The 16,272-nt window shown below is 35.7% G+C and overlaps 2 protein-coding genes across 2 annotated transcripts; one reads left to right on the top strand and one right to left on the bottom strand.

Moving 5' to 3' along the window:
• The first annotated feature begins 485 nt into the window (after positions 1-485).
• Positions 486-2,663, top strand: LOC142527665 (type III polyketide synthase B). The gene is made up of 2 exons (XM_075632545.1): positions 486-1,221; positions 1,549-2,663. The coding sequence occupies exons 1-2, from the start codon at positions 1,044-1,046 to the stop codon at positions 2,544-2,546; spliced, it is 1,176 nt and encodes a 391-aa protein (XP_075488660.1). The 5' UTR covers positions 486-1,043; the 3' UTR covers positions 2,547-2,663.
• Positions 2,664-2,988: 325 nt separating this feature from the next.
• On the bottom strand, positions 2,989-4,101 carry LOC142527666 (snakin-2-like). The gene is made up of 3 exons (XM_075632546.1): positions 3,936-4,101; positions 3,795-3,837; positions 2,989-3,292 (listed from the first exon to the last, which is right to left on the bottom strand). Exons 1-3 carry the CDS (start codon positions 4,008-4,010, stop codon positions 3,111-3,113), a joined length of 300 nt encoding a protein of 99 aa, XP_075488661.1. The 5' UTR covers positions 4,011-4,101; the 3' UTR covers positions 2,989-3,110.
• Between the last annotated feature and the right edge of the window lie 12,171 nt (positions 4,102-16,272).

Raw genomic sequence — 16,272 nt, 5'->3', positions numbered from 1 at the left:
AAAATGTCTGATTTACTAGTTTATCGAGCTTATTTGTTAACTACTAGAGTGGTCCCGAAGTTAAATTCGTGAAACAAAATGAATACTAAAAATAAAATATGAAGTAAATTTGTTGGAAATTTCGGCTCACGTACTCCGATACCATTTGTTGGGATATCATAAAAATAAAGGAGGTAACATCGCAGTGGAATATTGTAAGTAATATCAACAAGAAATAATATGAACACCAATATTTATAGTGGTTCACCCAAAATTTGGGCTACGTCCACTTTAAACCTCTCAAGGAAATCACTTTTTTATTAATAACAAATAAGACCAGAGAATTGAGAATACAAAGTATAAACGCTCCTAAAGAAATCTCACATTAAATCATTTATCTCACTTCTACACTTATGATTGTAGATGAGATGATTTTGTGTTTTTCGTGTATTTTGAAATGAACAATAGATGTATATTTATATGTGAAATTTAGGGAAGAAAACAAAAAAAATAAACATAATTGCTTACATAATTAAACCAACCATTTTTTACTAACACAAAACATGTCTTAATTATTTGTCAAAAATAATGTGCCTTGAATTCAAATTTGTTGGCTTGAATATTAGCACAACTTTGGTTCTTGATTTGAAGCGTTGAGATGCCACTTTTACCGCATGATCCAATTATGCATATAAAGATGGACATTTATCTAAGGTTCAATAAAACATGTATGAGCCTCATATGTGATAATAAATATTCATCCTAATGTTCATAGTCTACGACAAGGAAAGTGGAACTGAATGTTGGAATTTTTCCTAAACCAAACCTCCACCTATCACAGGTCATGTATTTGTCACCCCTAAACTAATTTTGTTAAGGTTATGTAAAAAACTGTTACACTCTTCCATCGTTTTGTTCCTGCAATGATTAAACTATTTTTTCATTCATCTTTTCAATCATAAGAAGCTGTGTGTATATATAGAAGCAATTTATGCCAACTACTTTGCAAGAAAAAAAAGTTTCTGTAAGCATTTTGAAGTTATCTGCCATTGATCGAAAGAGTAATGGGAAGTGAAGAGATGAAACCATGCCTGAAGAGTGCCAGTCCCGAAAAAGCGGTGATTCTAGCCATTGGCAAAGCCTTTCCTCACCAGCTTGTGATGCAAGAGTTTCTGGTTGATGGCTATTTCAAAAACACCAACTGCGACGACCCCGACCTAAAGCAGAAGCTCACTCGGCTCTGTAAGCTTTCTTTCTTTTCATATTTTGTAGCTTTTCTTTTTCATCTTCCCTTCTTGTTGGCTTGAAAAAATCAGGGACTAGTTTAGGTCTAAGATTATGATTTTGTTCGTCTTACTCCATCAATCCCAGTTCAATCTGGGCCCGTTAAAAGTAGTGATCCTCGGTAAATCCCGAGTACTTTTTATCAGTCAGAACAATAAGATGATTTCTTTATCGGTTACACCAGATTGATAATGATTTATTGTAAAGTGTTATATTTTTCTAGTTAAATTAAATTAAATATTACTATGTGGTGATTACTTCTTTACACTGTCATTGACTCGACAGGCAAGACAACCACTGTTAAGACCAGATATGTAGTAATGTCAGAAGAAATCCTTAAAAAGTATCCTGAACTAGCCATTGAAGGGGTTCCAACAGTCAAGCAAAGGCTGGACATTTGCAACTCAGCTGTCACGAAAATGGCTATCGAGGCCTCACAATCTTGCATCAAGAAATGGGGCAGGCCAGTTTCAGACATTACCCACTTAGTATACGTCTCCTCCAGCGAAGCCCGAATGCCTGGTGGCGATATCTACCTTGCAAAAGGGCTGGGCCTCAGACCAAAAACTCGCAGGGTCATGCTCTACTTCTCAGGATGCTCGGGTGGAGTGGCTGGTCTTCGAGTAGCCAAAGACATTGCTGAGAACAATCCTGGAAGTCGCGTCTTGCTTGCAACCTCAGAAACTACCATTATTGGATACAAGCCGCCAAGTGCTGAAAGGCCATATGATTTGGTTGGAGTTGCTTTGTTTGGTGATGGGGCCGGAGCCATGATCATTGGCTCGAACCCGACTCTAAATCTCGAAAAGCCACTTTTTGAACTTCACACATCCTTGCAACATTTCTTACCAGATACAGAAAAGGTTATTGAAGGGAGACTCACCGAAGAAGGCATAAGTTTCATGCTGGAAAGGGAGCTCCCACAGATAATTCAAGATAATATCCAAGATTTCTGTATCGAACTGATGGGATTTGCTGGATTTTCTGAAAAAGACTATAACAAATTATTTTGGGCTGTTCATCCAGGAGGACCGGCAATTTTAAACCAGTTGGAGAAGAAGTTGGAGCTTTTTCCAGACAAACTGAATGCCAGTAGAAGGGCTCTGGCAGATTATGGAAATGCAAGTAGTAATACAATTGTGTATGTGCTGGAGTATATGTTAGAAGAGGTCAAAAATGTCAAGAAAGAAGAAGAAAAGGTGGATAACAAATGGGGATTGATCTTGGCTTTTGGCCCTGGAATCACATTTGAGGGGATTCTTACAAAAAATCTCACAGTGTGAGTCTGTTTAAAAGATTAAAATTTGCTGTCAGGAAAGCAAGAAATGGGGTGATATGTATGTAGTTGACATACTTATTATGTTTCTATTATGAAATTTATTAGCAAGTGTTCTGTTTTAGCTCTTTGTAAACCAGCTACTTTGTATGCTATTTCAAGATACTTACATGTCGGTATATTTTTAATTTTAATCAGGTCTCTAATAGAGTAGAATCTTGTCCATCCCAAATAAAAATTTTATATGAAGTTTGTTCATAATTCTTTCTAAATAAACTTTGTTTTCTTCTCGTCACACCATATTTCTCCTTAACTTATTTTTTATTTTTTATCAGTACAAGAACCATTAGAACGTGAAAATAAGAACAAGGCAGAGAATTAATATTGTACCAAACAGTATTTTAAGTGCCATACATATTTGAAGAAAACAAAGTCAGAACAAAGAGAGCTCAGCACAAGACTACTTGTACAAATCTTTAGGACACACTGTTATTCAAGAATCCATCTAAGCCTGATAAATGGACTCTGCTGGGAGAAAGAAAGAAAGAAATAAACAGATTCCTATAATAATTTATGGGCATTTGCGTTTGTTGTTCCGAGTAGTGAGACTAGCGTAGCAAGGGCAGGCTGCAGAGTTTCCATAAGTCCCCGGTGGCACGCAGTTGCACCGGAAACAGCACGTCCCACAGATTCTTTGACACAGATTTGGCCTTTTCGATAGTCGGCACCGAGCTGCACAAGCTCCACCACAATCTACACACATAACATAGTTAATTATATGAATATAACAAAGCAGATTAATGTTATGATCAGGGGCTGCCGACTCAGTGTGGCGATTAATGCTCCTGTACAAGCTAAGGATTTTAAATTCATTTCAAATGCTCAACTAATTATTCTGGATTTCAAATCCATCCATATGGGTAAATTCAAATACATTCTTCAATCTACATGCAACCTGTCTCAAGCTCCACATGCACTCGATTTGACAAATATGAATGTCAAATTGAACTGTAGCTTAGCATCTCGAATCACTTGCAGCGCTAGCCCATTATTCCGGCCATGGCCAAGAAATCGTATCCCAAATTTGGCGGAAAGTAAACCGAGTCGATCATTACTTGGGCTCGACTATAAAACTTTGAACCTTAAAATTTCAGAAAATTAATGGAAAATTGTCTACATAAGTCCAAAACCTAGAAACTGAATGAACCTACTTAGTGAAGGGCGATAGGTAATAAAGCAAAGTATGATATATTACTTATTCTTGGGATGTTGGAACTTGCTACACCTCCACTGCTAGTCTGCAAGAAGATTGCAACATTAATATTATTACCTACAAGTAAAAGACTTTTAACTTATCAAGAAACTGGCTCATATAAAAAAAAACATCACGAATTACCAAATGTGAATGAACTTGATGGACAAGAAGAAGGCATAAAACGATTGAGGCCAAAAGAGCTTTGGAAATGGCCATTGAAACCAGAAAGTCGACTACTCAACTATTGAGTTTTAGTTCTTGAAATTTGATTGTTGAATAAGATACAAGAAATAAACCTATTTATAGAAGATACATATGAGGATGAAATAATAAATTGTAACGTGGTTTATTAATTTAAATTCTCTGAAAAATATATATTTATGTTGGTTGAAAAAGCAATAAGAGACGAGACCGAGGGCTTGGCCCAATTGTCTCACTGGAATTCTCCGTCTATTGATTCCAGCTCGAGTCTTCCACATCTCCTAGATTAGGATATCAAAAAAAAAAAAAAAGGCGCAAAGCAATAAGAGAGAGAGTGCATGCATGCAACCGAACAAATTCTGTAGGCACCAATGCAGGCTGGCATTGTGGCCTACTCACCCACAAATATCAATAATAGCTTTAAATTGATCGATGAGACATCAACGTAAAAAGAAGAAGCAAATAGCAAATTTTGGAAACCCGATTGTTTTGGGGTCCCTTGGACACAATCCACTCACCAAAAAAGTACATAATAGTTGTAGATGGACCGCACACACAAGCGATCATTTGTACGTGTTGCATGCATACATGTTAAAAATTTAGATAAAAGATTAAATAAATGTTTAAGTAGTTTTTAAATTTTTGAAAAATAGATATATATGATAATGATATAGAGGATTACATAAATTTACTAAAATATATTTTTATAATATTTTTTATTAAATAAAAATAGACTATTTTTATAGTTTTAAATGAGTATTATTGGTATGTTAAAAATTTATCATGACATCAAAAGTAGTTATTCTAAATATTTGAAATTTGATAATATTATATATATATTATATTATATACTAAAAAAAGGTTTCAATTTTAAATTATTTTTTAAATAATAAGTTTAATTTATTCAATTGACCATTCACACTCCATTTTTCAAGAGAAGCACGTTTCACAAAATGAAAAAATTAATAATATAATAATCTCTTTACAAATACACTTAATATATTTTATCTATGTTATGTAATTTCAAAAACAACCTTAATTTTGTACTTATGTGTATAGAGTGTCAACTTTAATTTTTTTTTTATATCATTGTTTTGATTTTATTAGACTAACTGATCGATATTTTCGTAAACACTTTACATTTCTCATAAAAAAAACCAAAAAAAAAAAACCAAAAAAAATGCCAAAAAAAAAAATCAGTTTCCTTTCAGAAAAATATATAATTTTCAAATAAAGAACAAAGTCAATTAAATTAAACATCAGTAAACAAGAATAAGGTATATCCCTGAAATTTTCAAGGGTCCCCTCTTCAAAATCTTTTTTTTTTCCAGATAAAAAAGATATATAAATATGATAAAATTTAACAAGAGAATAAATCTGGTTGGTGGCCTCACAGCTGTATTCTTTCTGGAACTCTCGAGAGAACAACATTACCATGTACGTGTATGGTTTGCGTTACTCTCGTTGCAACTATTGCGCTTTAAAGTTTTGTGGCAAATACCCCTAGCCCCATTTTAATTAGGCCCTATCCAGCTGGGGGCCCTGTGCGGTGGCCCCATATTGATCACCTCAGGGCTGCCTCTGAGAAATAACATTTAATGTATGAGTAGGATCTCTTGTGAGACGGTCTCACGAATCTTTATGTATGAGACAGGTCAACCCTAACGATATTCACAATAAAAAGTAATACTATTAGCATAAAAAGTAAAACTTTTTCATGGATGACCCAAATAAGATATCCGTCTCACAAAATACAACCCGTGAGACCGTCTCACATAAGTTTTTTTCATGCAAAATGTAAATTTTAGAGTAAAATATTTGTTTTTGGGTATCTTATATGGTCAAAATCTTGTACAAATAATACAAATATATATTACTCGATTTCATACATTGTTTTAGGGTAAAATATTGTACTCGATTTCAAATATATAATATTAATATTTCAAAATTCACCAACTGATAATCATACATAAATCATTATAAATAATATAAATATTTACAAATTCATCAATCATATATATAAATCATCATGAATAATATAAATCTTGAAAAATTAATCAAATATAATAAATAATTATAAATAATACAATTTATTCCAAACTCATCAACTATGCATAAAAATTTCGAAACTTATCAACCATACCTAAATCATTGAAATATTACAATTAAAAAAAAAAAATTTAAAAATTTGTGGAGCCGGTCCGCCCCAACCTGTAACCAAACGGGCTAGCCCGTTTTGACGGCTTTAATTTATGTAGTAAATAAAAATATAATATAAAGAAAAAAATCAAGACGACGACTCTCTATTGGGTATTTATAAGTTGTTTCGATATGTTACATATCGTAAAAATACAAAAATGTTATAATTCAGCAAACTATATTTCGGAGATCCTTCGCACATATTACAGAAGACCTCCTCTTAATTTTTATGGGTCTATTGAATTCAAATAAAAGAAGTATTTACTAATTAATATAATATCTCCACTGAATCGTAACGTCGGGTAGTCTTTTATATGTTCCTTAATTGGTGAAAGATCATAAATTGAAAATTAGATCATCATAGAATGTCTTGGGAATAGAGAAAAAAACATTGTGGTGGTTTAATGTCACGACATTGTAGTCTTTTAAATCTAATCGTGGGAATCTCTATATACAAAGTTTTCTCAAGATTCAGAAAATGCTCTACACTCTACAATCAGCTGCATCTATTATATGAGATTTTAGAGAAAATTCAAGCTATGCTGATATTTACAAGCAATCGCATAAAGTTCTATGTAACCTAATTTGAAGATCATCTACTCTAAAGTGTAACAAATATTTATTATTTCAAGTGTAATTTGTTACTAATAAGAAAGAGTCTTTCTTTTTAGATTCATTTAAGTTGTGTAAAAGTTGATATTAATAGTTTCAGTTAGACTGTGATAAGTCCTACTGTAGTGGGTAGTCGCAATATTTGTAACTATCAAATTATTTTAGTGAAATCCTTCTAGAAACAGAAGAAGTGAAGATATAGGAAAACTTGTCTTCCGAACTTCCATAAACAAAATCTTGTGTCATTTATTTTCAAATGCACTTTCATTTCATAGTTGTTCACTGAATTCAGTCTATTGATTTTGATAAATATTTGTTCACTAAATTCAGCTGGAATTTTTCCAACTGATTATTCAAATAGTCTGTTGAACCTAGAAGAGCGAGATTTGATCTTGCCTATTAACACCAGTCGAGATTCCTTTAGCTCCAAGAAGAAGTAAAATGTTTCGAGGTGTTTATTCATGCTCTCTTCCAAACACCTTCGTTGATCCTAACAAATGTTATCATAGAGGGTTTTTGTTAGGATCGAGAAAGAGTTTAGAGGATGAGAGATGTGAATAAACTCTTTAAGAAATTGACGTTTTTAAATTTTCTTACAATTGTTTTTAGGCGGTTGAAACTTTTCTCGAATTGTTAGAAATATGAACCACTTGAAAAGTACAAAAAACGGTTCCGAATTTCTAATGATAGCTTCAACTTGTTGGCTAGCTTGTTTTCAAAATGTAAGAAATTGCAGAAAGTAAAGACACATGATTTCGTGGATGTTCAGAGATAAAACTCCTACGTCACCCCCCTTCTTCCATTTCAGGAAGGATTCCACTAAAAAAATTTGGCTTTACAAACTGTTGCAACAACCCACTAATCAGAACTTATCACATTGCATGTTGTAAAGCCCCGAAAATTTAAGAGTCCACGCGAACCACATGCATGCAATTATTAAATTCATTTTGTATTTTAATTAAATGTTTTAAATTGCATGAATTAAATATGTTGTGCATATTTATATGTTTAAATTATATTTTTCTACATGATTGCATTAAAATATACTTTTAAAGGTTATTCGAGTTGCGATCGAGGAACGAAGACCGAGGGCTGAAAAATAGAAAATATTTTTATTAAAAAATTGTTTTTAATTATTTAAATTAAGGGTGATGCTTTTTTTTCTTATTTTTGAAAATATAGAGTTTTGAGATGATTTTATACACCGGAACGTAAATTTTATCGGTGTTGGTTTTTCAACAAAAATACGAACGTTTTGGCAACCCGGCTAATAAATTCACAAACTTTATTAAACAAAACTATTTCAATATTTTAATTAAATTCTAATTAAGCATTAGTGGGCCTAATTTGTATGCTTATTGGGCATAAGCTTAATTAAGAACTATTTAAAGTGTTAAACCCACCCCTTAACCCACACAATTCACACGCCACTTCAGATTTGCACACAACACAACTCCTCAAATTTTACACTGCACACACAAGTGAGAGTTGAAGGAAAAAGCATCAATAGTTGCAAGGATTTTCAAGCCGTCGTTTCCTCGTTGTCGTTCCTCAATCGTCAACGAAAAATCGTGCGTTAAAAACGTAAAGGCACGCCATATTCTTTCCTTCAACATCATCACACCATATTATGATTTATTGCATGTTTTGAATGAAAAATCAAGGGCCATGACAATTATTTTCGAAATTTCATGCACATGGGTTCTAAACTTGAGTTTTTATTTACCGAAATCATGTGTTTGTATTGTGTAAGGGGCTGCCATGATATAGGGTATGATCAAACAACGTTTTACATGATTTAAGAGCCTTAGAATATCACTAACAATGCTGCAAACGAAAACACACAAGCTGGTATGAAATCCTGTCACGTGAGCATAAGGGTTCAGCTTTGGGTCATGATGTCTTGGCTTGGTCTTGGCTTGGTTCCAGGGCTAGCCACGGCCGTGGGGGAGTCAAGGGTAAGGTCCTAATCATGCTAGGGTTCGAAATAAGTGGGCTGAGAGGAGTCCTATCCATCAAGGACTCAGAAGTGCAGCATGTATCGTGCAGGGTTCAGCGCTTGTCCAGGGTTAAGTGGCTCGGTCTGGGGGCTTTGGGCTGGGCTGGGCTAGGTCCTTAGGGTCCTAGGAGGGTACACAAGGGCTGGGATAGGGGCTGGTATGGTTTGGTTCAAGTAGAGCCGAGCAAGAACATGAAACCATCAAGTGCGCAGGTTCCTGTCATCTGGTTCAGAGCTTCGCTGCTTGTGTTCAGGGCTTGGGCTAGTTTGGGTAGGGTCTTGCCATAGTCCAGGGTTGGTTATGGTCAGGTGGGATCGGTGGTGGCTTGGCTGTGAGAGTCCTAGTTGGGTTAGTAGTACAAGACACACAAGGAGACTCACACACCCACATGCAATCGGGTTCAATGACAGCAGGCTTTCCGAGGGTTTAAGGGGCTGGTCAGTGGCTTGGGCTTGATCAAGAGGATCCCTAGATGGGTTGGCTCGGGTTTGGCTCGAGGTGGCTCGGGCGTGGCTCGAGTAAATTAGGAGATGGCTCGGTGTGTTCGATAAAGGGTCAAAAACAAAATTAATAAAGCTAAAATTGAATCCATGGGTCCACGAGTATGGCTCATGACTTGAAAGGGTAGAATAAATAATAAAAATGCTGTGTTTAAAGTTTGGGACCAAAATAACGAGTTTTGGATTTATCCGGGATTTAATCGTCGCACGAAACGCTAATTAACGAATTAATTGAAACGCCTCGTTTTAAGCTTTATAAAATTATGGAAAATTACGTTTAAGCTCAAATAATTATTAAAAGTCTAAGTTTTGAATTTGGAAATTTTATATTAAAGTTTGGTTTAATTCGGGATTAAAAAGCATTAATATGTCACATTTAAAGATTAATTTAAAAGTCCTCGATTTAAGTTAAATAAAAATATGAGAAAATTCTTGTAAGCTTAAATAATTATTTGGGACATGTTAGAGTCAATATAATTAAGAAAAAGTCAAAAACGTGAAAGTTTACGTCTAGGGGTAAAACGGTCTTTTTACACATAGAAATTAGTAAACGTCATGACAATGTCCTGAATGCTGTTTTATGTGCTAATATGATTATTTTCAATGGTTATGGATGTTTATAGAATTTTTATATGTTAATATGTCAATTTTAAATGTTTATGGATTTTTAAGATGTTAATATGTTTAAATGTTTTATGATTTAATATGTTAAAACGTTTATTTTAAATGTTTATGATTTAAATATTTATTTTAAACGTTTATGATGTTAAAATGTTTATTTTGAAACGTTTATGGTTTTTTATGATTTTTATACGTTAAAACATTTATTTAAATGTTTACGAATTTTAATCTGTTAAAAATGTTTATTTTAAAATGTTTATGGATACTTATGATTTTAATATGTTAAATTATGATTTTTTTAAAATGTTCATGAATTTTATGATTTAATTTGGACATTTAAAAGATATGTTGCATGCTTGGTTTAAAAGAAAAATGATATTATATGCATGTTTTTATTAAGTGATGGAAATAAGAAATGTTGAAGGACGTGAAGGGATTGTGACTAAATATGTTGGAAATATCGTGAGGATTGTGGTCCCAGTGGGAGCCCGACGATCGTGTTTCTATTGATACGAATACGAATAGATGGTTCCATCGCCCAATACGTTTAAGAATACGAGTCACAATCACGATCTGAATTCAACAAACACGAATATGAATATGAATATGTTAATATGTTGATACGAATATGTTGATATGAATATGGATACGAATATGAATATGTTTAAGGTTATATGAAAATGTGTATGAAAATGTTTATGCATAAGATTATGAAAACGTTTTTATTTAAAGTTTTATGCATCATGAAAATGTTTATGAAAATTTTATGTTTTAAGTTTATGCATCTTCATGAAAACGATATTTTAAAGTACAAGTATTTTTCAGTGTCGTATGTGATCTGTATATGTAGTACTTGTTATCAAGAATATGATGTGTTGAGTCTTTAGACTCACTAGGTGTGATTGATACATGTGATTATGATAATAATGTTAATGGAGGTCTTGATGGTTGACTTTGCTGGACTGAAGATGCACATAACCCGAGGACCTACGCTAGTTTTCCGCACTAGTTTACGATTCATGATTTTAAGTGATGTTAAAGATATTTTTTTTACGACATTTTATTTATGAGTGGTTTTTGAGAGGTTATAGTATGTGTTATACTTTTCAAATGTTATTTTTAGATTTGGTAAAATAGTTGGTTGTTTTACTTTTAAAATGGTTCCAAAATATTTTATGATTTGGCCGAATGCTATATGAGGTTTTAAAAAAAAAATTCTAGTACTTTTTAAGAAAACGAATAGTAGACGTTTCACATCTATTGGAACTCTTAGTGATCACTTTATATTTCTGGATATTTAAGAACCCTCGGTTCACCAAACTACTCAGTTAATCAAATAATCCAACGGTTACTGATATAAAGAAACAGTATGCTTGAATAGCACGAGGTTGATCCTTGATTGATCAGATAGATTTCTGATAAGTGTGCACTTGGATGAGCTATAAAGAATGAAACTTTAAGTGCGCTCAATATCTTCTGATATGCAAGCTTGGTGATGTGGCAATATAGCGGTTGCAATTCTTTTATTAGGTATAGTGCAAAAGTCAGCGATTGTCTCCTTGCATTCTTCAACTCTTCATTTATATAGGCCATCAGTCCAACGGTTGGCAAAGGATATGTAAAATGATGTGTCACTATCAGCTGTGAAAACATTTAATGTTCTCTTTGCTTGTGCAGCTTTGAATCTCGTTCCTCTAAAGAGTTATTGTTAGATATCCTCTTTATAGTAACTGTCATCTCCATCAGAACTTGTAGGATAATTGAATAATCTTTCCATTTTGGGATAGTAACATAAATGAAAATCTTTATCGGGACTGGAACAAGACATGATTGACTTGTAGCGATTCAAAACCATTGAATGTCCTGAGCCGGTCAGAGAATGTTCTTCATTAAGAGTTCAATAGATAGCTCCTTAAATGAAGTGGTTGAAGTCTTTAAGTATCCGGTTGGAAAACTTTGAATGGTTGAAAACTACTTAAGCTGCTGACATGCTGCAAGCGGTTGAAGCGTTCTTATTGTTCAAGATAGATTTCGGTTGTTTCCTGAAAACAATTAGGTGTTGTTTTGATTTTTTCAATCACAAAAACTTAGGGGTAATAAGCAATAGAAGAAATGGGAATTGCTTTGCTGGGGACTTCTTGTGCCACAAGACCGGTCGATGGATCCTCAGGAATAAAAGACTATAGGCAAGCAAGCAAGAGTTTCAGTATCATCCTTAGGTACAGCAGGTGAAGATACTGACGATTCTTGGGGAATGCCTTGAGCGGGATCAACAGCAGATTCAGACTTTGGAGGAGAAGAGATCTCCATGTGGGTTGTTCCCTGATCAAAGTCAGAAAGAGATTGCACAACTTCTTCGACAGAAATCAAAGATACTTCAGATAGATCGATATGCGCTGAGAGAGGAGTCAGACTGATTCAGACTATTAAATGGGTGTGTCTTCCACGTGAATCTCTTGTTGAGAGGCCGAGTGTATCGGGATATGATGTGGCCCAAGAGTGCCACTCTGTCTAGCCAAAACTCGCACTTACTGAACTTGGCATATAGCCTTCTGTCCAATAAAGTCTGCAGTACGGTCCTCAGATTCTGAATGTGCTTCTCTCTGCTCTTCGAATAAATCAGTATGTCATCTATGAAAACTATGACGAACTGATCCAAATACGGCTGAAACACGTGATTCATGAGATCCATGAAGATCGTTGGCACGTTCGTCACTCCGAAGGGCATCGCCATAAACTCATAGTGCCCATAACGCGTCCTGAAAGTCGTCTTATGCACGTCAGACTCTCTCACCATCAGCTGGTGGTATCTTGATCAGAAATCTATCTTCGAGAATATTGATGCTCCCAGAAAATGATCAAATAGATCCTCGATCCTGGGCAGTGGATACTTACTCTTGATTGTGACTCGGTTTAGCTCCCTGTAATCGATGCATAGCCGCATGATGCCATCCTTCTTCTTAACAAACAATACCTGTGCACCCCATTGAGAAAAGCTCGGGCGAATGAAACCCTTACCTAGCGAATCATGTATCTGATCCTTCAGCTCTTTCATCTCTATAGGTTCTAGACAATAGGTTCCTTATAGATCGGCACTGTACCTGGAATCAGCTCTATAGAGAAATCAGCCTCCCTGTCTGGCGGAACGCCTGAAACATCGTCAAAGAAAACTCTGGGAAAATCGCTAACCACCTCGACTTCCTCTAGCCTCTGGCTAACTGGCTCAGTCTCTGTCACAATACTCGCCAAAAATGCTTGGCAGCTTCTCCTCATAAGCTTCCTCGCACAGATGCAAGAAATGATGTACGACATCTGCTGGTGTCTGGCTACCTCAAAAATAAATGGATGACCGCCGGTTTGTCGGATAGATACTGACCTCTGACAAAAATCTATAGCAGCCCTGTTCAAAGAAAGCCAGTCCATACCAAGAATAATATCGAACTCTGGTAACGGTAGCACAATCAAATCTGCCTGCATCGTATTTTTCTGCAACCGAAGCTCCAATCTCCTCACTATATGCGAGGTAAACATCTGATCCCCGGACGTAATCGAAACTCTGAATCCCAAATTCATAGCCTCCAGTATGATTCCTAGTTACTTAACAAATGACTCGGATATAAATGAATGTGTAGTTTCGGAATCTAGCAATGCATACGTGGCTACACATGAAATATATATCCTTCATGCGACAAAATATACCGTCAAATCTGATCATGTTGAAATTTAAGAGATTTTCTATCAGTAATTAACCCAAAATCCTCAAATAATCACTGACTAATTTTAGTGTCCCGTAAAAATTTTCGAAACTTATCTAGAAATTTTCGAAAATTGCAATTTGTCCCTTAAAGTTTCGAAATTGCATCTTAGTCCTCATGAAATTTCGAATTTAGTCAATTTAAATATTAAAAATTCTTGAAAATTCAAATTTGGTCCCAAAATTTTCGAAAAAGAGAAAACAACCTCTAATTTATGATTTGTTTGCAATTTGGTCCCTGAGATTTCGGTTATTGCAATTTTGGTCCTTAAAGCTCTTTATTACCACAATTCAATCCTTAGGTCCACCTATTAGAACATGCAGCCTAATTTATTCTAGGTTCTCAATCTCAAAAAAAATTTGCCACAACAAACACAATAATCTATGCAATCGAAGTTGTAATAAAAATTCTTAAACATAAAGGTTACCGGTGATCAGTGTAGAGTCTGGCTCCGCCTCGGCCTCCTCTGCGTGCATCACATACGCTCTGCCAGTAGTGGAGCCCTTGTTCCTAGGTCAATCAAATGCCTTGTGGCGCTCTGCCTGGCATATGAAGCATTTGAAGGTTCCCCACATACACTTGCTGAAGTGGAACCGGTTGCACTGCTTGCATGGCTGCCTCTCTGCCGGCTGAGGAGCCCCTGGTGCCTGAGGTGGCCTCTGCAGTCCGGGCCTCTGAAACTGTCCATGGGTCTTCTACTGCCCCTGATGCCTCGGTGGCCTGGTAAACTGCCTCTTCTGCAGCTGTGAACTAGGCTGGGCCTGATGCCTGTTCCGTTGTACCTCGGCATCGATATCCCGAAGGGCCTACTCCGCCTGAAAATCACAAGATGTGGCCTCATCATAACTCGCCGGTCTCATCAGCATCACATCCCGGTGCAAAGTGGGTCTAAGGCCATCCATGAAGTGCCTCAGCTTCTGGGCGGCATCTCTCGCAATAAGGGGCACAAAGTGATGGCCCCTGTCGAACTTCCTGATGAACTCTGCCACAGACAAGTTCCCCTGTCAGAGACTCATAAACTCCCTCATCAGGCGTCCCCTGACCTCTGCTGGAAAGTACTTGTCGCAGAATACCTCCTTGAACTAATCCCACGTGAGGGTAGCCAAGTTCACCCCGTGCGCTGCTCCTTCCCACCAGAGGGATGCATCGTCTCTCAGCATATATACGGTGCATCTGACCCGATCTCTATCTCTCATGTCTAGATACTGAAATTGCATTTCTAGAGACCGGATCCAACCCTCTGCTAAGAACGGATCAGTAGTAACCCCAAACTCCTTCGGGTTGAGCCTTCTGAACTGCTCATAGACGTCTATCTGGGGCCTTAGAGCCTGTTGTGCCTGCTCCATCAGTCTAGCAATACCCTCAAGGACTCGGGTAACTACATCTCCTGGAAATGGTTGTGGTGGAAGCCCTCTACCGCCTCCAAAAGTATCATCTTGACGATCAGTGTTGGGAGCGCGTCTGGAGACATGTTATCTGAATACAACCCAAATTTTAAATGTAACCCATCATGCAATTTAATCTAGTTTTCAAAACATATAATCCTTAATTCGTGTAAACAGCTAAAAATACTGTAAATCGTTGAAAAACATGTATCATATAAACATTCAGGTGATAACATTAATACATTTAAAACATTTAAACTTACAGACTTGAGGCTTGAAGACTGAGCTGCAGAAGCTGACGGTGACACAACCCTATACATGACCCTTGCTCTTATATCAACTGAAATGACTACTAATTTTTTAAAAGCTAAATTTTGAAATAAACATTTTTATGCATGCATGCGATAAAAACTGAAATTTACACATTCATAAAATAAAAGTATTCAACTATCATTAAAAATGCTGCAGTAAAAGAATACGACCAAACGTCAAACTCTAGACGGTCGAGCATCGTGATTCAAAAGTCAAACATGCAAAACTCCTGACAACCATCAACATATAAAAATGACAGAGTATGAAAACATACATGATCTCTCCTAACTCATAAACATGATGTGCGGAAAAATAAGGTCATAGGTTTAGCGTGCGTACATCCAGCTCCGCCTACTCAATCTTTGGCGCCTCCAGTCTCCTCATCGATATGCTCACTTACATCGTTCAAACTTAGCGAGTCTAAAGACTCAACACATCATAAACGTTATAACAATTACATATACATAACATGCAACAGTGAAAAATACTGTAATCAACATATATTTCATGATCTTAAAATTGTGAACGTAAACGTATCATAACAAAGCATAACGCATCAAAACATGTCTCAACATATCATCATATACATGTTCAATTTCTTTATTTGAATTCCGTTCATTAGTTGTGACTTTTGTATCAGCTCTATCGTATCAACCTATCGATGGATCCATCTACGTATAACTGTGGTACCCGACGGCAGGGACATCAGCGACAATATTACCCATACACTGAGCATTGGCCTTAAATGTCATCATAATCGTATTCATATTAGTCACAATCAACTCTCATCCTTCAAAACATGTCATCATATTCATTACTTATAAAAATCTTGCATATACGTAAACTTTTTCTTAAAAGCAAGCATGCGACATATTTTTCATAATACTAAAAAA

The sequence above is a fragment of the Primulina tabacum genome, chromosome 15, assembly GCF_025594145.1.
Source record: "Primulina tabacum isolate GXHZ01 chromosome 15, ASM2559414v2, whole genome shotgun sequence".
NCBI lineage: Eukaryota > Viridiplantae > Streptophyta > Magnoliopsida > Lamiales > Gesneriaceae > Primulina > Primulina tabacum.
The sequence above is the reverse complement of the archived record's forward strand: the minus strand, read 5'-3'. Positions and strand labels throughout refer to the sequence as shown.